Source organism: Pseudophryne corroboree, unplaced genomic scaffold (assembly GCF_028390025.1).
Source record: "Pseudophryne corroboree isolate aPseCor3 unplaced genomic scaffold, aPseCor3.hap2 scaffold_1143, whole genome shotgun sequence".
Classification (NCBI taxonomy): Eukaryota; Metazoa; Chordata; class Amphibia; order Anura; family Myobatrachidae; genus Pseudophryne; species Pseudophryne corroboree.
Genome location: NW_026967768.1, coordinates 60,253 through 85,975, shown reverse-complemented (window position 1 = coordinate 85,975; position 25,723 = coordinate 60,253). Strand labels below are relative to the sequence as shown.

General features: G+C 48.0%; 1 protein-coding gene across 1 annotated transcript in view; it reads left to right on the top strand.

The window, feature by feature from the left end:
• The window catches only part of LOC134990135 (shootin-1-like), a gene marked incomplete at its 3' end in the record, with an annotated part of 145,169 nt that overhangs the window by 75,566 nt on the left and 43,880 nt on the right, over positions 1–25,723 (top strand). Inside the window, exon 4 of the mRNA XM_063950650.1 lies at positions 20,813–20,907. Coding sequence (XP_063806720.1) covers positions 20,813–20,907 — 95 coding nt within the window. The remainder of the gene's footprint in view (positions 1–20,812; positions 20,908–25,723) is intronic.

Here is a 25,723-nt window from a genome sequence, read left to right as displayed (position 1 = left end):
GGTATATAAGGTGTGTGATAGGCCGTCTGCACACATATCACTCGTTCCTGGCTTGGTGGGTACATAAGGTGTGTGATAAACCGTCTGCACACATATCACTCGTTGCTGGCTTGGTGGGTATGTAAGGTGTGTGATAGGCCGTCTGCACACATATCACTCGTTGCTGGCTTGGTGGGTATATAAGGGGTGTGATAGGCCGTCTGCACACATATCACACGTTGCCGGCTTGGTGGGTATATAAGGTGTGTGATAGGCCGTCTGCACACATATCACTCGTTGCTGGCTTGGTGAAAATATAAGGTGTGTGATAGGCCGTCTGCACACATATGGCTTGGTGGGTATATAAGGTGTGATAGGCCGTCTGCACACATATTACTCGTTGCTGGCTTGGTGGGTATATAAGGTGTGATAGGCCGTCTGCACACATATCACTCGTTGCTGGCTTGGTGGGTATATAAGGTGTGATAGGCCGTCTGCACACATATCACTTGTTGCTGGCTTGGTGGGTATATAATGTGTGTTATAGGCCGTCTACACACATATCACTCGTTGCTGGCTTGGTGGGTATATTAGGGGTGTGATAGGCCGTCTGCACACATATCACTCATTGCTGGCTTGGTGGGTATATAAGGTGTGTGATAGGCCGTCTGCACACATATCACACGTTGCTGGCTTGGTGGGTATATAAGGTGTGAGATAGGTCGTCTGCACACATATCACTCGTTGCTGGCTTGGTGGGTATATAAGGTGTGTGATAGGCCGTCTGAACACATATCACTCGTTGCTGGCTTGGTGGGTATATAAGGTGTGTGATAGGCCGTCTGCACACACATCACTCGTTGCTGGCTAGGTGGGTATATAAGGTGTGTGATAGGCCGTCTGCACACACATCACTCGTTGCTGGCTAGGTGGGTATATAAGGTGTGTGTGATAGGTCGTCTGCACACAAATCACTCGTTGCTGGCTAGGTGGGTATATAAGGTGTGATAGGCCGTCTGCACACATATCACTCGTTGCTGGCTTGGTGGGTATATAAGGTGTGTGATAGGCCGTCTGCACACATATCACACGTTGCTGGCTTGGTGGGTATATAAGGTGTGTGATAGGCCGTCTGCACACATATCACTCGTTGCTGGCTAGGTGGGTATATAAGGTGTGTGATAGGTCGTCTGCACACATATCACTCGTTGCTGGCTAGGTGGGTATATAAGGTGTGATAGGCCGTCTGCACACATATCACTCGTTGCTGGCTTGGTGGGTATATAAGGTGTGTGATAGGCCGTCTGCACACATATCACACGTTGCTGGCTTGTTGGGTATATAAGGTGTGATAGGCCGTCTGCACATATATCACACGTTGCTGGCTTGGTGGGTATATAAGGTGTGTGATAGGACGTCTGCACACATATCACTCGTTGCTGGCTTGGTGGGTATATAAGGTGTGATAGGCCATCTGCACACATATCACACGTTGCTGTCTTGGTGGGTATATAAGGTGTGTGATAGGCCGTCTGCACACATATCTCTCGTTGCTGGCTTGGTGGGTATATAAGGTGTGTGATAGGCCGTCTGCTCACATATCTCTCGTTGCTGGCTTGGTGGGTATATAAGGTGTGTGATAGGACGTCTGCACACATATCACTCGTTGCTGGCTTGGTGGGTATATAAGGTGTGATAGGCCATCTGCACACACATCACTCGTTGCTGGCTTTGTGGGTATATAAGGTGTGTGAAAGGTCGTCTGCACACACATCACTCATTGCTGGCTTGGTGGGTATTTAAGGTGTGGGATAGGCCGTCTTCTCACATATCACACGTTGCTGGCTTGGTGGGTATATAAGGTGTGTGATAGGCCGTCTGCACACATCTCTCGTTGCTGGCTTGGTGGGTATATAAGGTGTGATAGGCCGTCTGCACACATATCACTCGTTGCTGGCTTGGTGGGTATATAAGGTGTGGGATAGGCCGTCTGCACACATATCACACGTTGCTGGCTTGGTGGGTATATAAGGTGTGATAGGCCGTCTGCACACATATCACTCGCTGCTGGCTTAGTGGGTATATAAGGTGTGTGATAGGACGTCTGCACACATATCACTTGTTGCTGGCTTGGTGGGTATATAAGGTGTGATAGGACGTCTGCACACACATCACTCGTTGCTGCCTTGGTGGGTATATAAGGTGTGTGATAAGTCGTCTGCACACATATCACTCGTTGCTGGCTTGGTGGGTATATAAGGTGTGATAGGCCGTCTGCACACATATTACTCGTTGCTGGCTTGGTGGGTATATAAGGTGTGATAGGCCGTCTGCACACATATCACTCGTTGCTGGCTTGGTGGGTATATAAGGTGTGATAGGCCGTCTGCACACATATCACTAGTTGCTGACTTGGTGGGTATATAATGTGTGTGATAGGCCGTCTGCACACATATCACTCGTTGCTGGCTTGGTGGGTTTATAAGGTGTGTGATAGGCCGTCTGCACACATATCACTCGTTGCTGGCTTGGTGGGTGTATAAGGGGTGTGATAGGCCGTCTGCACACACATCACACGTTGCTGGCTTGGTGGGTATATAAGGAGTGTGATAGGCCGTCTGCACACATATCACTCGTTGCTGGCTTAGTGGGTATATAAGGTGTGTGATAGGACGTCTGCACACATATCACTCGTTGCTGGCTTGGTGGGTATATAAGGGGTGTGATAGGCCATCTGCACACATATCACACGTTACTGGCTTGGTGTGTATATAAGGTGTGTGATAGGCCGTCTGCACACACATCACTCGTTGCTGGCTTGGGTATATAAGGTGTGTGATAGGCCGTCTGCACACATATCACTCGTTGCTGGCTTGGTGGGTATATAAGGGGTGTGATAGGCTGTCTGCACACATATTACACGTTGCTGGCTTGGTGGGTGTATAAGGCGTGTGATAGGCCGTCTGCACACATATCACTCGTTGCTGGCTTGGTGGGTATATAAGGTGTGTGATAGGACGTCTGCACACATATCACACGTTGCTGGCTTGGTGGGTATATAAGGGGTGTGATAGGCCGTCTGCACACATATTACACGTTGCTGGCTTGGTGGGTGTATAAGGCGTGTGATAGGCCGTCTGCACACATATCACTCATTGCTGGCTTGGTGGGTATATAAGGTGTGTGATAGGCCGTCTGCACACATCACTCTTTGCTGGCTTGGTGGGTATATAAGGGGTGTGATAGGCCGTCTTCACACATATCACTCGTTGCTGGCTTGGTGGGTATATAAGGTGTGTGATAGTCCGTCTGCACACATATCACTCGTTGCTGGCTTGGTGGGTATATAAGGTGTGTGATAGGCCGTCTGCACTCATCACTCGTTGCTGGCTTGGTGGGTGTATAAGGTGTGTGATAGGCCGTCTGCACACATATCACTCGTTGCTGGCTTGGTGGGTATATAAGGTGTGTGATAGGCCGTCTGCACACATATCACTCGTTGCTGGCTTGGTGGGTATATAAGGTGTGTGATAGGCCGTCTGCACACATATCACTCGTTGCTGGCTTGGTGGGTGTATAAGGTGTGTGATAGGCCGTCTGCACACATATCACTCGTTGCTGGCTTGGTGGGTATATAAGGTGTGTGATAGGCCGTCTGCACACATATCACTCGTTCCTGGCTTGGTGGGTACATAAGGTGTGTGATAAACCGTCTGCACATATATCACTCGTTGCTGGCTTGGTGGGTATGTAAGGTGTGTGATAGGCCGTCTGCACACATATCACTCGTTGCTGGCTTGGTGGGTATATAAGGGGTGTGATAGGCCGTCTGCACACATATCACACGTTGCCGGCTTGGTGGGTATATAAGGTGTGTGATAGGCCGTCTGCACACATATCACTCGTTGCTGGCTTGGTGAAAATATAAGGTGTGTGATAGGCCGTCTGCACACATATCACTCGTTCCTGGCTTGGTGGGTATATAAGGTGTGATAGGCCGTCTGCACACATATTACTCGTTGCTGGCTTGGTGGGTATATAAGGTGTGATAGGCCGTCTGCACACATATCACTCGTTGCTGGCTTGGTGGGTATATAAGGTGTGATAGGCCGTCTGCACACATATCACTTGTTGCTGGCTTGGTGGGTATATAATGTGTGTTATAGGCCGTCTACACACATATCACTCGTTGCTGGCTTGGTGGGTATATTAGGGGTGTGATAGGCCGTCTGCACACATATCACTCATTGCTGGCTTGGTGGGTATATAAGGTGTGTGATAGGCCGTCTGCACACATATCACACGTTGCTGGCTTGGTGGGTATATAAGGTGTGAGATAGGTCGTCTGCACACATATCACTCGTTGCTGGCTTGGTGGGTATATAAGGTGTGTGATAGGCCGTCTGCACCCATATCACTCGTTGCTGGCTAGGTGGGTATATAAGGTGTGTGATAGGTCGTCTGCACACATATCACTCGTTGCTGGCTAGGTGGGTATATAAGGTGTGATAGGCCGTCTGCACACATATCACTCGTTGCTGGCTTGGTGGGTATATAAGGTGTGTGATAGGCCGTCTGCACACATATCACTCGTTGCTGGCTAGGTGGGTATATAAGGTGTGTGATAGGTCGTCTGCACACATATCACTCGTTGCTGGCTAGGTGGGTATATAAGGTGTGATAGGCCGTCTGCACACATATCACTCGTTGCTGGCTTGGTGGGTATATAAGGTGTGTGATAGGCCGTCTGCACACATATCACACGTTGCTGGCTTGGTGGGTATATAAGGTGTGATAGGCCGTCTGCACATATATCACACGTTGCTGGCTTGGTGGGTATATAAGGTGTGTGATAGGACGTCTGCACCCATATCACTCGTTGCTGGCTTGGTGGGTATATAAGGTGTGATAGGCCATCTGCACACATATCACACGTTGCTGGCTTGGTGGGTATATAAGGTGTGTGATAGGCCGTCTGCACACATATCTCTCGTTGCTGGCTTGGTGGGTATATAAGGTGTGTGATAGGCCGTCTGCACACATATCTCTCATTGCTGGCTTGGTGGGTATATAAGGTGTGTGATAGGACGTCTGCACACATATCACTCGTTGCTGGCTTGGTGGGTATATAAGGTGTGATAGGCCATCTGCACACACATCACTCGTTGCTGGCTTTGTGGGTATATAAGGTGTGTGAAAGGTCGTCTGCACACACATCACTCATTGCTGGCTTGGTGGGTATATAAGGTGTGGGATAGGCCGTCTGCACACATATCACACGTTGCTGGCTTGGTGGGTATATAAGGTGTGTGATAGGCCGTCTGCACACATCTCTCGTTGCTGGCTTGGTGGGTATATAAGGTGTGATAGGCCGTCTGCACACATATCACTCGTTGCTGGCTTGGTGGGTATATAAGGTGTGGGATAGGCCGTCTGCACACATATCACACGTTGCTGGCTTGGTGGGTATATAAGGTGTGATAGGCCGTCTGCACACATATCACTCGCTGCTGGCTTAGTGGGTATATAAGGTGTGTGATAGGACGTCTGCACACATATCACTTGTTGCTGGCTTGGTGGGTATATAAGGTGTGATAGGACGTCTGCACACACATCACTCGTTGCTGCCTTGGTGGGTATATAAGGTGTGTGATAAGTCGTCTGCACACATATCACTCGTTGCTGGCTTGGTGGGTATATAAGGGGTGTGATAGGCCGTCTGCACACATATCACTCGTTGCTGGCTTGGTGGGTATATAATGTGTGTGATAGGCCGTCTGCACACATATGACTCGTTGCTGTCTTGGTGGGTATATAATGTGTGTTATAGGCCGTCTGCACACATATCACTCGTTGCTGGCTTGGTGGGTATATAAGGTGTGTGATAGGCTGTCTGTACACATATCACACGTTGCTGGCTTGGTGGGTATATAAGGTTTGAGATAGGTCGTCTGTACACATATCACACGTTGCTGGCTAGGTGGGTATATAAGGTTTGAGATAGGTCGTCTGCACACATATCACTCGTTGCTGGCTTGGTGGGTATATAAGGGGTGTGATAGGACGTCTGCACACACATCACTCGTTGCTGGCTTGGTGGGTATATAAGGGGTGTGATTGGCCATCTGCACACATATCACACGTTACTGGCTTGGTGTGTATATAAGGTTGTGATAGGCCGTCTGCACACATATCACTCGTTGCTGGCTTGGTGGGTATATAAGGGGTGTGATAGGCCATCTGCACACATATCACTCGTTGCTGGCTTGGTGGGTCTATAATGTGTGTGATAGGCCGTCTGCACACATATGACTCGTTGCTGGCTTGGTGGGTATATAATGTGTGTTATAGGCCGTCTACACACATATCACTCGTTGCTGGCTTGGTGGGTATATTAGGGGTGTGATAGGCCGTCTGCACACATATCACTCATTGCTGGCTTGGTGGGTATATAAGGTGTGTGATAGGCCGTCTGCACACATATCACACGTTGCTGGCTTGGTGGGTATATAAGGTGTGTGATAGGTCGTCTGCACACATATCACTCGTTGCTGGCTAGGTGGGTATATAAGGTGTGTGATAGGTCGTCTGCACACATATCACTCGTTGCTGGCTTGGTGGGTATATAAGGTGTGTGATAGGCCGTCTGCACACATATCACACGTTGCTGGCTTGGTGGGTATATAAGTTGTGTGATAGGCCGTCTGCACACATATCTCTCGTTGCTGGCTTGGTGGGTATATAAGGTGTGTGATAGGACGTCTGCACACATATCACTCGTTGCTGGCTTGGTGGGTATATAAGGTGTGATAGGCCATTTGCACACACATCACTCGTTGCTGGCTTTGTGGGTATATAAGGTGTGTGAAAGGTCGTCTGCACACACATCACTCATTGCTGGCTTGGTGGGTATATAAGGTGTGGGATAGGCCGTCTGCACACATATCACACGTTGCTGGCTTGGTGGGTATATAAGGTGTGTGATAGGCCGTCTGCACACATATCTCTCGTTGCTGGCTTGGTGGGTATATAAGGTGTGATAGGCCGTCTGCACACATATCACTCGTTGCTGGCTAGGTGGGTATATAAGGCGTGATAGGCCGTCTGCACACATATCACTCGTTGCTGGCTTGGTGGGTATATAAGGTGTGGGATAGGCCGTCTGCACACACATCACACGTTGCTGGCTTGGTGGGTATATAAGGTGTGATAGGCCGTCTGCACACATATCACTCGCTGCTGGCTTGGTGGGTATATAAGGTGTGTGATAGGACGTCTGCACACATATCACTTGTTGCTGGCTTGGTGGGTATATAAGGTGTGATAGGACGTCTGCACACACATCACTCGTTGCTGCCTTGGTGGGTATATAAGGTGTGTGATAAGTCGTCTGCACACATATCACTCGTTGCTGGCTTGGTGGGTATATAAGGGGTGTGATAGGCCGTCTGCACACATATGACTCGTTGCTGGCTTGGTGGGTATATAATGTGTGTTATAGGCCGTCTACACACATATCACTCGTTGCTGGCTTGGTGGGTATATTAGGGGTGTGATAGGCCGTCTGCACACATATCACTCATTGCTGGCTTGGTGGGTATATAAGGTGTGTGATAGGCCGTCTGCACACATATCACACGTTGCTGGCTTGGTGGGTATATAAGGTGTGTGATAGGTCGTCTGCACACATATCACTCGTTGCTGGCTAGGTGGGTATATAAGGTGTGTGATAGGTCGTCTGCACACATATCACTCGTTGCTAGCTTGGTGGGTATATAAGGTGTGTGATAGGCCGTCTGCACACATATCACACATTGCTGGCTTGGTGGGTATATAAGGTGTGATAGGCCGTCTGCACATATATCACACGTTGCTGGCTTGGTGGGTATATAAGGTGTGTGATAGGACGTCTGCACACATATCACTCGTTGCTGGCTTGGTGGGTATATAAGGTGTGATAGGCCATCTGCACACATATCACACGTTGCTGGCTTGGTGGGTATATAAGGTGTGTGATAGGCCGTCTGCACACATATCTCTCGTTGCTGGCTTGGTGGGTATATAAGTTGTGTGATAGGCCGTCTGCACACATATCTCTCGTTGCTGGCTTGGTGGGTATATAAGGTGTGTGATAGGACGTCTGCACACATATCTCTCGTTGCTGGCTTGGTGGGTATATAAGTTGTGTGATAGGCCGTCTGCACACATATCTCTCGTTGCTGGCTTGGTGGGTATATAAGGTGTGTGAAAGGTCGTCTGCACACACATCACTCATTGCTGGCTTGGTGGGTATTTAAGGTGTGGGATAGGCCGTCTTCTCACATATCACACGTTGCTGGCTTGGTGGGTATATAAGGTGTGTGATAGGCCGTCTGCACACATCTCTCGTTGCTGGCTTGGTGGGTATATAAGGTGTGATAGGCCGTCTGCACACATATCACTCGTTGCTGGCTTGGTGGGTATATAAGGTGTGGGATAGGCCGTCTGCACACATATCACACGTTGCTGGCTTGGTGGGTATATAAGGTGTGATAGGCCGTCTGCACACATATCACTCGCTGCTGGCTTAGTGGGTATATAAGGTGTGTGATAGGACGTCTGCACACATATCACTTGTTGCTGGCTTGGTGGGTATATAAGGTGTGATAGGACGTCTGCACACACATCACTCGTTGCTGCCTTGGTGGGTATATAAGGTGTGTGATAAGTCGTCTGCACACATATCACTCGTTGCTGGCTTGGTGGGTATATAAGGTGTGATAGGCCGTCTGCACACATATTACTCGTTGCTGGCTTGGTGGGTATATAAGGTGTGATAGGCCGTCTGCACACATATCACTCGTTGCTGGCTTGGTGGGTATATAAGGTGTGATAGGCCGTCTGCACACATATCACTAGTTGCTGACTTGGTGGGTATATAATGTGTGTGATAGGCCGTCTGCACACATATCACTCGTTGCTGGCTTGGTGGGTTTATAAGGTGTGTGATAGGCCGTCTGCACACATATCACTCGTTGCTGGCTTGGTGGGTGTATAAGGGGTGTGATAGGCCGTCTGCACACACATCACACGTTGCTGGCTTGGTGGGTATATAAGGAGTGTGATAGGCCGTCTGCACACATATCACTCGTTGCTGGCTTAGTGGGTATATAAGGTGTGTGATAGGACGTCTGCACACATATCACTCGTTGCTGGCTTGGTGGGTATATAAGGGGTGTGATAGGCCATCTGCACACATATCACACGTTACTGGCTTGGTGTGTATATAAGGTGTGTGATAGGCCGTCTGCACACACATCACTCGTTGCTGGCTTGGGTATATAAGGTGTGTGATAGGCCGTCTGCACACATATCACTCGTTGCTGGCTTGGTGGGTTTATAAGGGGTGTGAAAGGTCGTCTGCACACACATCACACGTTGCTGGCTTGGTGGGTTTATAAGGGGTGTGATAGGCCGTCTGCACACATATCACTCGTTGCTGGCTTGGTGGGTATATAAGGTGTGTGATAGGACGTCTGCACACATATCACACGTTGCTGGCTTGGTGGGTGTATAAGGCGTGTGATAGGCCGTCTGCACACATATCACTCATTGCTGGCTTGGTGGGTATATAAGGTGTGTGATAGGCCGTCTGCACACATCACTCTTTGCTGGCTTGGTGGGTATATAAGGGGTGTGATAGGCCGTCTTCACACATATCACTCGTTGCTGGCTTGGTGGGTATATAAGGTGTGTGATAGTCCGTCTGCACACATATCACTCGTTGCTGGCTTGGTGGGTATATAAGGTGTGTGATAGGCCGTCTGCACTCATCACTCGTTGCTGGCTTGGTGGGTGTATAAGGTGTGTGATAGGCCGTCTGCACACATATCACTCGTTGCTGGCTTGGTGGGTATATAAGGTGTGTGATAGGCCGTCTGCACACATATCACTCGTTGCTGGCTTGGTGGGTATATAAGGTGTGTGATAGGCCGTCTGCACACATATCACTCGTTGCTGGCTTGGTGGGTGTATAAGGTGTGTGATAGGCCGTCTGCACACATATCACTCGTTGCTGGCTTGGTGGGTATATAAGGTGTGTGATAGGCCGTCTGCACACATATCACTCGTTCCTGGCTTGGTGGGTACATAAGGTGTGTGATAAACCGTCTGCACATATATCACTCGTTGCTGGCTTGGTGGGTATGTAAGGTGTGTGATAGGCCGTCTGCACACATATCACTCGTTGCTGGCTTGGTGGGTATATAAGGGGTGTGATAGGCCGTCTGCACACATATCACACGTTGCCGGCTTGGTGGGTATATAAGGTGTGTGATAGGCCGTCTGCACACATATCACTCGTTGCTGGCTTGGTGAAAATATAAGGTGTGTGATAGGCCGTCTGCACACATATCACTCGTTCCTGGCTTGGTGGGTATATAAGGTGTGATAGGCCGTCTGCACACATATTACTCGTTGCTGGCTTGGTGGGTATATAAGGTGTGATAGGCCGTCTGCACACATATCACTCGTTGCTGGCTTGGTGGGTATATAAGGTGTGATAGGCCGTCTGCACACATATCACTTGTTGCTGGCTTGGTGGGTATATAATGTGTGTTATAGGCCGTCTACACACATATCACTCGTTGCTGGCTTGGTGGGTATATTAGGGGTGTGATAGGCCGTCTGCACACATATCACTCATTGCTGGCTTGGTGGGTATATAAGGTGTGTGATAGGCCGTCTGCACACATATCACACGTTGCTGGCTTGGTGGGTATATAAGGTGTGAGATAGGTCGTCTGCACACATATCACTCGTTGCTGGCTTGGTGGGTATATAAGGTGTGTGATAGGCCGTCTGCACACATATCACTCGTTGCTGGCTAGGTGGGTATATAAGGTGTGTGATAGGTCGTCTGCACACATATCACTCGTTGCTGGCTAGGTGGGTATATAAGGTGTGATAGGCCGTCTGCACACATATCACTCGTTGCTGGCTTGGTGGGTATATAAGGTGTGTGATAGGCCGTCTGCACACATATCACTCGTTGCTGGCTAGGTGGGTATATAAGGTGTGTGATAGGTCGTCTGCACACATATCACTCGTTGCTGGCTAGGTGGGTATATAAGGTGTGATAGGCCGTCTGCACACATATCACTCGTTGCTGGCTTGGTGGGTATATAAGGTGTGTGATAGGCCGTCTGCACACATATCACACGTTGCTGGCTTGGTGGGTATATAAGGTGTGATAGGCCGTCTGCACATATATCACACGTTGCTGGCTTGGTGGGTATATAAGGTGTGTGATAGGACGTCTGCACCCATATCACTCGTTGCTGGCTTGGTGGGTATATAAGGTGTGATAGGCCATCTGCACACATATCACACGTTGCTGGCTTGGTGGGTATATAAGGTGTGTGATAGGCCGTCTGCACACATATCTCTCGTTGCTGGCTTGGTGGGTATATAAGGTGTGTGATAGGCCGTCTGCACACATATCTCTCATTGCTGGCTTGGTGGGTATATAAGGTGTGTGATAGGACGTCTGCACACATATCACTCGTTGCTGGCTTGGTGGGTATATAAGGTGTGATAGGCCATCTGCACACACATCACTCGTTGCTGGCTTTGTGGGTATATAAGGTGTGTGAAAGGTCGTCTGCACACACATCACTCATTGCTGGCTTGGTGGGTATATAAGGTGTGGGATAGGCCGTCTGCACACATATCACACGTTGCTGGCTTGGTGGGTATATAAGGTGTGTGATAGGCCGTCTGCACACATCTCTCGTTGCTGGCTTGGTGGGTATATAAGGTGTGATAGGCCGTCTGCACACATATCACTCGTTGCTGGCTTGGTGGGTATATAAGGTGTGGGATAGGCCGTCTGCACACATATCACACGTTGCTGGCTTGGTGGGTATATAAGGTGTGATAGGCCGTCTGCACACATATCACTCGCTGCTGGCTTAGTGGGTATATAAGGTGTGTGATAGGACGTCTGCACACATATCACTTGTTGCTGGCTTGGTGGGTATATAAGGTGTGATAGGACGTCTGCACACACATCACTCGTTGCTGCCTTGGTGGGTATATAAGGTGTGTGATAAGTCGTCTGCACACATATCACTCGTTGCTGGCTTGGTGGGTATATAAGGGGTGTGATAGGCCGTCTGCACACATATCACTCGTTGCTGGCTTGGTGGGTATATAATGTGTGTGATAGGCCGTCTGCACACATATGACTCGTTGCTGTCTTGGTGGGTATATAATGTGTGTTATAGGCCGTCTGCACACATATCACTCGTTGCTGGCTTGGTGGGTATATAAGGTTTGAGATAGGTCGTCTGTACACATATCACACGTTGCTGGCTAGGTGGGTATATAAGGTTTGAGATAGGTCGTCTGCACACATATCACTCGTTGCTGGCTTGGTGGGTATATAAGGGGTGTGATAGGACGTCTGCACACACATCACTCGTTGCTGGCTTGGTGGGTATATAAGGGGTGTGATTGGCCATCTGCACACATATCACACGTTACTGGCTTGGTGTGTATATAAGGTTGTGATAGGCCGTCTGCACACATATCACTCGTTGCTGGCTTGGTGGGTATATAAGGGGTGTGATAGGCCATCTGCACACATATCACTCGTTGCTGGCTTGGTGGGTCTATAATGTGTGTGATAGGCCGTCTGCACACATATGACTCGTTGCTGGCTTGGTGGGTATATAATGTGTGTTATAGGCCGTCTACACACATATCACTCGTTGCTGGCTTGGTGGGTATATTAGGGGTGTGATAGGCCGTCTGCACACATATCACTCATTGCTGGCTTGGTGGGTATATAAGGTGTGTGATAGGCCGTCTGCACACATATCACACGTTGCTGGCTTGGTGGGTATATAAGGTGTGTGATAGGTCGTCTGCACACATATCACTCGTTGCTGGCTAGGTGGGTATATAAGGTGTGTGATAGGTCGTCTGCACACATATCACTCGTTGCTGGCTTGGTGGGTATATAAGGTGTGTGATAGGCCGTCTGCACACATATCACACGTTGCTGGCTTGGTGGGTATATAAGGTGTGATAGGCCGTCTGCACATATATCACACGTTGCTGGCTTGGTGGGTATATAAGGTGTGTGATAGGACGTCTGCACACATATCACTCGTTGCTGGCTTGGTGGGTATATAAGGTGTGATAGGCCATCTGCACACATATCACACGTTGCTGGCTTGGTGGGTATATAAGGTGTGTGATAGGCCGTCTGCACACATATCTCTAGTTGCTGGCTTGGTGGGTATATAAGTTGTGTGATAGGCCGTCTGCACACATATCTCTCGTTGCTGGCTTGGTGGGTATATAAGGTGTGTGATAGGACGTCTGCACACATATCACTCGTTGCTGGCTTGGTGGGTATATAAGGTGTGATAGGCCATTTGCACACACATCACTCGTTGCTGGCTTTGTGGGTATATAAGGTGTGTGAAAGGTCGTCTGCACACACATCACTCATTGCTGGCTTGGTGGGTATATAAGGTGTGGGATAGGCCGTCTGCACACATATCACACGTTGCTGGCTTGGTGGGTATATAAGGTGTGTGATAGGCCGTCTGCACACATATCTCTCGTTGCTGGCTTGGTGGGTATATAAGGTGTGATAGGCCGTCTGCACACATATCACTCGTTGCTGGCTAGGTGGGTATATAAGGCGTGATAGGCCGTCTGCACACATATCACTCGTTGCTGGCTTGGTGGGTATATAAGGTGTGGGATAGGCCGTCTGCACACACATCACACGTTGCTGGCTTGGTGGGTATATAAGGTGTGATAGGCCGTCTGCACACATATCACTCGCTGCTGGCTTGGTGGGTATATAAGGTGTGTGATAGGACGTCTGCACACATATCACTTGTTGCTGGCTTGGTGGGTATATAAGGTGTGATAGGACGTCTGCACACACATCACTCGTTGCTGCCTTGGTGGGTATATAAGGTGTGTGATAAGTCGTCTGCACACATATCACTCGTTGCTGGCTTGGTGGGTATATAAGGGGTGTGATAGGCCGTCTGCACACATATGACTCGTTGCTGGCTTGGTGGGTATATAATGTGTGTTATAGGCCGTCTACACACATATCACTCGTTGCTGGCTTGGTGGGTATATTAGGGGTGTGATAGGCCGTCTGCACACATATCACTCATTGCTGGCTTGGTGGGTATATAAGGTGTGTGATAGGCCGTCTGCACACATATCACACGTTGCTGGCTTGGTGGGTATATAAGGTGTGTGATAGGTCGTCTGCACACATATCACTCGTTGCTGGCTAGGTGGGTATATAAGGTGTGTGATAGGTCGTCTGCACACATATCACTCGTTGCTAGCTTGGTGGGTATATAAGGTGTGTGATAGGCCGTCTGCACACATATCACACATTGCTGGCTTGGTGGGTATATAAGGTGTGATAGGCCGTCTGCACATATATCACACGTTGCTGGCTTGGTGGGTATATAAGGTGTGTGATAGGACGTCTGCACACATATCACTCGTTGCTGGCTTGGTGGGTATATAAGGTGTGATAGGCCATCTGCACACATATCACACGTTGCTGGCTTGGTGGGTATATAAGGTGTGTGATAGGCCGTCTGCACACATATCTCTCGTTGCTGGCTTGGTGGGTATATAAGTTGTGTGATAGGCCGTCTGCACACATATCTCTCGTTGCTGGCTTGGTGGGTATATAAGGTGTGTGATAGGACGTCTGCACACATATCACTCGTTGCTGGCTTGGTGGGTATATAAGGTGTGATAGGCCATTTGCACACACATCACTCGTTGCTGGCTTTGTGGGTATATAAGGTGTGTGAAAGGTCGTCTGCACACACATCACTCATTGCTGGCTTGGTGGGTATATAACGTGTGGGATAGGCCGTCTGCACACATATCACACGTTGCTGGCTTGGTGGGTATATAAGGTGTGTGATAGGCCGTCTGCACACATATCTCTCGTTGCTGGCTTGGTGGGTATATAAGGTGTGATAGGCCGTCTGCACACATATCACTCGTTGCTGGCTAGGTGGGTATATAAGGTGTGATAGGCCGTCTGCACACATATCACTCGTTGCTTGCTTGGTGGGTATATAAGGTGTGGGATAGGCCGTCTGCACACATATCACACGTTGCTGGCTTGGTGGGTATATAAGGTGTGATAGGCCGTCTGCACACATATCACTCGCTGCTGGCTTGGTGGGTATATAAGGTGTGATAGGACGTCTGCACACACATCACTCGTTGCTGCCTTGGTGGGTATATAAGGTGTGTGATAAGTCGTCTGCACACATATCACTCGTTGCTGGCTTGGTGGGTATATAAGGGGTGTGATAGGCCGTCTGCACACATATCACTCGTTGCTGGCTTGGTGGGTATATAATGTGTGTGATAGGCCGTCTGCACACATATGACTCGTTGCTGTCTTGGTGGGTATATAATGTGTGTTATAGGCCGTCTGCACACATATCACTCGTTGCTGGCTTGGTGGGTATATAAGGTGTGTGATAGGCTGTCTGTACACATATCACACGTTGCTGGCTTGGTGGGTATATAAGGTTTGAGATAGGTCGTCTGCACACATATCACTCGTTGCTGGCTTGGTGGGTATATAAGGTGTGTGATAGGTCGTCTGCACACATATGACTCGTTGCTGGCTTGGTGGGTATATATGGTGTGATAGGCCATCTGCACACACATCACACGTTGCTGGCTTGGTGGGTATATAAGGTGTGTGATAGGCCGTCTGCACACATATCTCTCGTTGCTGGCTTGGTGGGTATATAAGGTGTGATAGGCCGTCTGCACACATATCACTCGTTGCTGGCTTAGTGGGTATATAAGGTGTGGGATAGGCCGTCTGCACACATATCACACGTTGCTGGCTTGGTGGGTATATAAGGTGTGATAGGCCGTCTGCACACATATCACATGCTGCTGGCTTGGTGGGTATATAAGGTGTGTGATAGGACGTCTGCACACATATCAATTGTTGCTGGCTTGGTGGGTATATAAGGTGTGATAGGACGTCTGCACACACATCACTCGTTGCTGCCTTGGTGGGTATATAAGGTGTGTGATAGGCCGTCTGCACACATATCTCTCGTTGCTGGCTTGGTGGGTATATAAGGTGTGTTAGGCCATCTGCACACACATCACTCGTTGCTGGCTTGGGTATATAAGGTGTGTGATAGGCTGTCTGCACACATATCACTCGTTGCTGGCTTGGTGGGTATATAAGGTGTGTGATAGGCCGTCTGCACACATATCACACGTTGCTGGTTTGTGGGTATATAAGGTGTGATAGGCCGTCTGCACACATATCACTCGTTGCTGGCTTGGTGGGTATATAAGGTGTGTGATAGGCCGTCTGCACACATATCTCTCGTTGCTGGCTTGGTGGGTATATAAGGTGTGTTAGGCCATCTGCACACACATCACTCGTTGCTTGCTTGGGTATATAAGGTGTGTGATAGGCCATCTGCACACATATCACACGTTGCTGGTTTGTGGGTATATAAGGTGTGATAGGCCGTCTGCACACATATCACTCGTTGCTGGCTTGGTGGGTATATAAGGTGTGTGATAGGCCGTCTGCACACATATCACACGTTGCTGGTTTGTGGGTATATAAGGTGTGATAGGCTGTCTGCACACATATCATTCGTTGCTGGCTTGGTGGGTATATAAGGTGTGATAGGCCGTCTGCACACATATCACTCGTTGCTGGCTTGGTGGGTATATAATGTGTGTGATAGGCCGTCTGCACACATATCACTCGTTGCTGGCTAGGTGGGTATATAAGGTGTGTGATAGGCTGTCTGTACACATATCACACGTTGCTGGCTTGGTGGGTATATAAGGTTTGAGATAGGTCGTCTGCACACATATCACTCGTTGCTGGCTTGGTGGGTATATAAGGTGTGTGATAGGTCGTCTGCACACATATGACTCGTTGCTGGCTTGGTGGGTATATATGGTGTGATAGGCCATCTGCACACACATCACACGTTGCTGGCTTGGTGGGTATATAAGGTGTGTGATAGGCCGTCTGCACACATATCTCTCGTTGCTGGCTTGGTGGGTATATAAGGTGTGATAGGCCGTCTGCACACATATCACTCGTTGCTGGCTTAGTGGGTATATAAGGTGTGGGATAGGCCGTGTGCACACATATCACACGTTGCTGGCTTGGTGGGTATATAAGGTGTGATAGGCCGTCTGCACACATATCAATTGTTGCTGGCTTGGTGGGTATATAAGGTGTGATAGGACGTCTGCACACACATCACTCGTTGCTGCCTTGGTGGGTATATAAGGTGTGTGATAGGCCGTCTGCACACATATCTCTCGTTGCTGGCTTGGTGGGTTTATAAGGTGTGTTAGGCCATCTGCACACACATCACTCGTTGCTGGCTTGGGTATATAAGGTGTGTAATAGGCTGTCTGCACACATATCACTCGTTGCTGGCTTGGTGGGTATATAAGGTGTGTGATAGGCCGTCTGCACACATATCACACGTTGCTGGTTTGTGGGTATATAAGGTGTGATAGGCTGTCTGCACACATATCACTCGTTGCTGGCTTGGTGGGTATATAAGGTGTGTGATAGGCCGTCTGCACACATATCTCTTGTTGCTGGCTTGGTGGGTATATAAGGTGTGTGATACGCCGTCTGCACACATATCACTCGTTGCTGGCTTGGTGGGTATATAAGGTATGTGATGGGCCGTCTGCACACATATCACTCGTTGCTGGCTTGGTGGGTATATAAGGTGTGTGAGAGGCCATCTGCACACATATCACTCGTTGCTGGCTTGGTGGTTATAAATGGTGTGATAGGCCGTCTGCACACATATCACATGTTGCTGGCTTGGTGGGTATATAAGGGGTGTGATAGGCCGTCTGCACACATATTACTCGTTGCTAGCTTGGTGGGTATATAAGGTGTGTGATACGCCGTCTGCACACATGTCACTCGTTGCTGGCTTGGTGGGTATATAAGGTGTGATAGGCCGTCTGCACACATATCACTTGTTGCTGGCTTGGTGGGTATAAAAGGTGTGATAGGCCGTCTGCACACATATCACTCGTTGCTGGCTTGGTGGGTATATAAGGTGTGTAATACGCCGTCTGCACACATATCACTCGTTGCTGGCTTGGTGGGTATATAAGGGGTGTGATAGGCCGTCTGCACACATGTCACTCGTTGCTGGCTTGGTGGGTATATAATGTGTGTGATAGGCCGTTTGCACACATATCACTCATTGCTGGCTTGGTGGGTATATAAGGTGTGTGATAGGACGTCTGCACACATATCACTCGTTGCTGGCTTGGTGGGTATATAAGGGGTGTGATAGGCTGTCTGCACACATATCACACGTTGCTGGCTTGGTGGGTATATAAGGTGTGTGATAGGCCGTCTGCACACATATCACTCGTTGCTGGCTTGGTGGGTATATAATGTGTGTGATAGGCCGTCTGCACACATATCACTCGTTGCTGGCTTGGTGGTTATAAAAGGTGTGATAGGCCGTCTGCACACATATCACTCGTTGCTGGCTTGGTGGATATATAAGGTGTGATAGGCCGTCTGCACACATATCACACGTTGCTGGCTTGGTGGGTATATAAGGTGTGTGATAGGCCGTCTGCACACATATCACACGTTGCTGGCTTGGTGGTTATAAAAGGTGTGATAGGCCGTCTGCACACATATAACTCGTTGCTGGCTTGGTGGGTATATAAGGTGTGTGATAGGCCGTCTGCACACATATCACACGTTGCTGGCTTGGTGGTTATAAAAGGTGTGATAGGCCGTCTGTACACATATCACTCGTTGCTGGCTTGGTGGGTATATAAGGTGTGTGATAGGCCGTCTGCACACATATCACACGTTGCTGGCTTGGTGGTTATAAAAGGTGTGATAGGCCGTCTGTACACATATCACTCGTTGCTGGCTTGGTGGGTATATAAGGTGTGTGATAGGCCGTCTGTACACATATCACATGTTGCTGGCTTGATGGGTATATAAGGTGTGATAGGCCATCTGCACACATATCACTCGTTGCTGGCTTGGTGGGTATATAAGGTGTGTGATAGGCCGTCTGCACACATATAACACGTTGCTGGCTTGGTGGTTATAAAAGGTGTGATAGGCCGTCTGCACACATATAACTCGTTGCTGGCTTGGTGGGTTTATAAGGTGTGTGATACGCCGTCTGCACACATATCACTCGTTGCTGGCTTGGTGGGTATATAAGGTGTGATAGGCCGTCTGCACACATATCACTCATTGCTGGCTTGGTGGTTATAAAGGTGTGATAGGCCGTCTGCACACATATCACATGTTGCTGGCTTGGTGGGTATATAAGGGGTGTGATAGGCCGTCTGCACACATATCACACGTTGCTGGCTTGGTGGTTATAAAGGTGTGATAGGCCGTCTGCACACATATCACATGTTGCTAGCTTGGTGGGTATATATAAGGGTTGTGATAGGCCGTCTGCACACATCACATGTTGCTGGCTTGGTGGGTATATAAGGTGTGTGATTGGCCGTTTGCACACATATCACTCATTGCTGGCTTGGTGGGTATATAAGGTGTGTGATAAACCGTCTGCACACATATCACTCGTTGCTGGCTTGGTGGGTATATAAGGTGTGTGATAGGCCGTCTGCACACACATCACACGTTGCTGGCTTGGTGGGTATATAAGGGGTGTGATAGGACGTCTGCACACATATCACACGTTGCTGGCTTGGTGGGTATATAAGGTGTGTGATAGGCCGTCTGCACACACATCACACGTTGCTGGCTTGGTGGGTATATAAGGGGTGTGATAGGACGTCTGCACACATATCACACGTTACTGGCTTGGTGGGTATATAAGGTATGTGATAGGACGTCTGCACACATATCACACGTTGCTGGCTTGGTGGGTATATAAGGTGTGTGATAGGCCGTCTGCACACATATCACTCGTTGCTGGCTTGGTGGGTATATAAGGGGTGTGATTGGCCGTCTGCACACATATCACACGTTGCTGGCTTGGTGGGTATATAAGGTGTGTGATAGGCCGTCTGCACACATATCACTCATTGCTGGCTTGGTAGGTATATAATGTGTGTGATAGGACGTCTGCACACACATCACACATTGCTGGCTTGGTAGGTAGGGAACGGAGATATATAATGAGCCACCACACGGCTCCGACCAATAGTATATAAGAATGCAGCGCTGTGTGGGTGCAGGGGGGGAGCACATAGAAGGGAATGGAGATAGAATGTGTGTATTGTAATTAAATGTCAATGATAGCATCAGTCTTGTTATTTAATAGACACAATATATATTGAGTGAGCACAGACCAGCGTATGCGTATAACATATGTGTTCCGGAATATCCAGCACATATTATGCAGAGTGTGTATGGTGTAATCCCACGCCCTCAGCCGCAGTAACACCTGCAGAAGCGCTGTCACAGGGTAAGGCGACCATGAGTCGCAGGGGTCAGCTGGCGGCCCTGAGCACCTCCGCTGGTATGATGCCCTGTGGTGAAGCTGCGTGTGGGCCGCTGCTGAGCCGTGCGGCGAGCGGTCGCAGTACGTGGTGACGGCGGGTGTGGCTGATGGCGTGGTATTATTACTGCATGTAGTGATCTCTGTACTGTCTTCCCCTGTACGTCGCTGTTCCCGTCATGTCCTCTGTAGTCGGCGCTGCGGATCCCTTGTGGCGCCATATAAAGGATAATAATGATGAGATATATTTGTGGGTCTCATGGTGTCCTCTGTGTCGTCCTCAGTTTCTCACATGGTCATTGAGGAGGTCAGCTTCATGCAGAACAACCTGGAGATAGAGAAGACGTGCAGAGAGAGTGCCGAGGCGCTAGCATCACAGGTAACCGGGAATCCGCAGAGGAATGGTAGTGCGACAAATGCGCAACAGGGGTTGTGTGTGTGGTGTGATATGTTACAGTAGGTGTGTGTGTAGTGTGATAGATATGTTACAGTAGTTGTGTGTGTGTGTGGTGTGTAGTGTGATAGATATGTTACAGTAGTTGTGTGTGTGTGTGTGTGTGTAGTGTGATAGATATGTTACAGTAGTTGTGTGTGTATTGTGATATGTTGCAGTAGTTGTGTGTGTAGTGTGATAGATATGTTGCAGTAGTTGTGTGTGTGTAGTGTGATAGATATGTTGCAGTAGTTGTGTGTGTGTAGTGTGATAGATATGTTGCAGTAGTTGTGTGTGTAGTGTGATATATATGTTGCAGTAGTTGTGTGTGTAGTGTGATAGATTTGTTGCAGTAGTTGTGTGTGTGTGTAGTGTGATAGATATGTTGCAGTAGTTGTGTGTGTAGTGTGATAGATATGTTGCAGTAGTTGTGTGTGTAGTGTGATAGATATGTTGCAGTAGTTGTGTGTGTAGTGTGATAGATATGTTACAGTAGTTGTGTGTGTAGTGTGATAGATATGTTACAGTAATTGTGTGTGTAGTGTGATAGATATGTTACAGTAGTTGTGTGTGTGTGTGTGTGTGTGTGTGTGTAGTGTGATAGATATATTACAGTAGTTGTGTGTAGTGTGACAGATATGTTACAGTAGTGTGTGTGTGTGTGTGTGTGTGTGTGTGTAGTGTAATAGATATGTTACAGTAGTTGTGTGTGTGTGTGTGTGTGTGTAGTGTGCTAGATATGTTACAGTAGTTGTGTGTGTGTGTGTGTGTGTGTAGTGGGATCGATATGCTACAGTAGTTGTGTGTGTGTAGTGTGATAGATATGTTGCAGTAGTTGTGTGTGTAGTGTGTTAGATATGTTGCAGTAGTTGTGTGTGTGTGTGTAGTGTGATAGATATGTTACAGTAGTTGTGTGTGTGTAGTGTGATAGATATGTTGCAGTAGGTGTGTGTGTAGTGTGATAGATATGTTGCAGTAGTTGTGTGTAGTGTGATATGTTACAGTAGTTGTGTGTGTAGTGTGATAGATATGTTTGCAGTAGTTGTGTGTGTAGTGTGATAGATATGTTGCAGTAGCTGTGTGTGTGTGTGTAGTGTGATAGATATGTTTGCAGTGTTGTGTGTGTAGTGTGATAGATATGTTGCAGTAGTTGTGTGTAGTGTGATATGTTACAGTAGTTGTGTGTGTAGTGCGATATGTTGCAGTAGTTGTGTGTGTAGTGTGATAGATATGTTACAGTAGTTTGTGTGTGTAGTGTGATAGATATGTTACAGTAGTTTGTGTGTGTAGTGTGATAGATATGTTTGCAGTAGTTGTGTGTGTAGTGTGATAGATATGTTGCAGTAGCTGTGTGTGTGTGTGTAGTGTGATATATATGTTACAGTAGTTGTGTGTGTAGTGTGATAGATATGTTGCAGTAGCTGTGTGTGTGTGTGTGTGTGTGTAGTGTGATAGATATGTTACAGTAGTTGTGTGTGTAGTGTGATAGATATGTTTGCAGTAGTTGTGTGTGTAGTGTGATAGATATGTTGCAGTAGCTGTGTGTGTAGTGTGATAGATATGTTACAGTAGTTTGTGTGTGTAGTGTGATAGATATGTTTGCAGTAGTTGTGTGTGTAGTGTGATAGATATGTTGCAGTAGCTGTGTGTGTGTGTGTGTGTGTAGTGTGATATTTATGTTACAGTAGTTGTGTGTGTAGTGTGATAGATATGTTACAGTAGTTGTGTGTGTAGTGTGATAGATATGTTGCAGTAGCTGTGTGTGTGTGTAGTGTGATAGATATGTTACAGTAGTTGTGTGTGTGTAGTGTGATAGATATGTTGCAGTAGCTGTGTGTGTGTGTGTGTGTGTGTGTGTGTAGTGTGATAGATATGTTACAGTAGTTGTGTGTGTAGTGTAATAGATATGTTTGCAGTAGTTGTGTGTGTAGTGTGATAGATATGTTGCAGTAGCTGTGTGTGTAGTGTGATAGATATGTTACAGTAGTTGTGTGTGTAGTGTGATATATATGTTGCAGTAGCTGTGTGTGTGTGTGTGTAGTATGATAGATATGTTACAGTAGTTGTGTGTGTAGTGTGATAGATATGTTGCAGTAGCTTGTGTTTGTGTTGTGTGACAGATACACTGTAGTAGTTGTGTGTGTAGTGGGACAGGTACACTGCAGGGGTTGTATGTTTGTAGTGTGACAGATATGTTGCAGTAGTTGTGTGTGTAGTGTGATAGATATGTTGCAGTAGCTGTGTGTGTGTGTAGTGTGATAGATATGTTACAGTAGTTGTGTGTGTAGTGTGATAGATATGTTGCAGTAGTTGTGTGGGTGCAGTGTGACAGATGCGCAGCAGTAGTGTTGTGTGTGTGTGTGTGTGTGTGTGTGTGTGTGGTCGTGTGGTCCATGGTTTTTCTTTTGTTACATTTCTCTCTTCTCCTTTGTTGTATTATTATTTCTTTGCTGCCTGATATATCTATCACCTATCTACTTGTGAGCTGGGTATTGCAGTAGAATGTATATCTATCACCTATCTACTTGTGAGCTGGGTGTTGCTGTGGAATGTATATCTATCACCTATCTACTTGTGAGCTGGGTATTGCAGTAGAATGTATATCTATCACCTATCTACTTGTGAGCTGGGTATTGCAGTAGAATGTATATCACCTATCTACTTGTGAGCTGGGTGTTGCAGTAGACTGTATATCTATCACCTATCTGTGAGCTGGGTGTTGCTGTGGAATGTATATCTATCACCTATCTACTTGTGAGCTGGGTGTTGCAGTAGACTGTATATCTATCACCTATCTGTGAGCTGGGTGTTGCTGTGGAATGTATATTTATCACCTATCTACTTGTGAGCTGGGTGTTGCAGTAGACTGTATATCTATCACCTATTTACTTGTGAGCTGGGTGTTGCAGTAGAATGTATATCTATCACCTATCTGTGAGCTGGGTGTTGCTGTGGAATGTATATTTATCACCTATCTACTTGTGAGCTGGGTGTTGCAGTAGAATGTATATCTATTACCTATCTACTTGTGAGCTGGGTGTTGCAGTAGAATGTATATCTATCACCTATCTGTGAGCTGGGTGTTGCTGTGGAAGGGTGGTCTTCAGTATGCCGACTGACGGGATCCCGGCGCACAGTATACCGGCGCCGGGATCCTGACAGCCGGTATACCGACACTTATTCTCCCTCGTGGGGGTCCACGACCCCCCTGGAGGGATAATAAAATAGCGTGGCGCGCACAGCGAGCCCACAAGGGGCTCATTTGCGCTCGCCACACTGTCGGTAAGCCGGCGGTCGGGCTCCCAGGGCCAGTATGCTGGTCGCCGGGAGCCCGACCGCCGGCATATCGTAGTTAACCCGCTGTGGAATGTATATCTATCACCTATCTACTTGTGAGCTGGGTATTGCAGTAGAATGTATATTTATCACCTATCTACTTGTGAGCTGTGTGTTGCAGTAGAATGTATATCTATCACCTATCTACTTGTGAGCTGGGTATTGCAGTAGAATGTATATTTATCACCTATCTACTTGTGAGCTGTGTGTTGCAGTAGAATGTATATCTATCACCTATCTACTTGTGAGCTGGGTATTGCAGTAGAATGTATATTTATCACCTATCTACTTGTGAGCTGGGTATTGCAGTAGAATGTATATTTATCACCTATCTACTTGTGAGCTGGGTGTTGCGGTAGAATGTATATCTATCACCTATCTACTTGTGAGCTGGGTATTGCAGTAGACTTTATATTTATCACCTATCTACTTGTGAGCTGGGTGTTGCGGTAGAATGTATATCTATCACCTATCTACTTGAGAGCTGGGTGTTGCGGTAGAATGTATATCTATCACCTATCTACTTGTGAGCTGGGTGTTGCGGTAGAATGTATATCTATCACCTATCTACTTGTGAGCTGGGTGTTGCGGTAGAATGTATATTTATCAACTATCTACTTGTGAGCTGGGTGTTGCAGTAGAATGTATATGTATCACATATCTACTTGTGAGCTGGGTATTGCAGTAGAATGTATATCTATCACCTATCTACTTGTGAGCTGGGTGTTGCAGTAGAATGCATGTGATAGGTCAGAGCCTCTATGCAGTAGATGCGGCAGTGTGTGTTGCCGCGTTGTGACGCACTGTTTCTGCGCTGTACATTTCCCTCCATAGCTGCAGTAAAGTTGAACTAAATCTTGTTTTCTGCTTTGACTACAAAAAGTATGTAACCCACCACAGGAACCCAGTGGTCAGTAGCGCCTTGCTGTGTCTGCTTTATGTGCTACACATCTAGACACTCGTACGCTTTACACAGCTGAGCACACTGGGATTGGATGGAAGGATTCCTGGCGGCAGTGTGCAGCACCTGGTACCTGGCCTGTGTGAATAGATGGAAGCATCGGACATTAGATGGGGAACGAGCATTTACCGGCACTCCGGTGACCGCCGCTGTTGTTGGAAGGTTACGGCCACTTATTATGAGGCTGCAGCAGATGGGGATTGGGTCCTCCCGGAGGGGCAACTGTTAGCTGGTGGGGCAGCTGTTAGCTGGTGAGGGAGCTGTTTGCCGGTGAGGGAGCTGTTTGCCGGTGGGGAGCTGTTTGCCGGTGGGGAGCTGTTTGCCGGTGGGGAGCTGGAGCTGTTAGCTGGTGGGGAGCGGGAGCTGTTTGCCGGTGGGGAGCTGTTTGCCGGTGGGATGCTGGAGCTGTTAGCTGGTGGGGAGCTGGAGCTGTTTGCCGGTGGGGAGCTGTTATTGCCGGAGGGG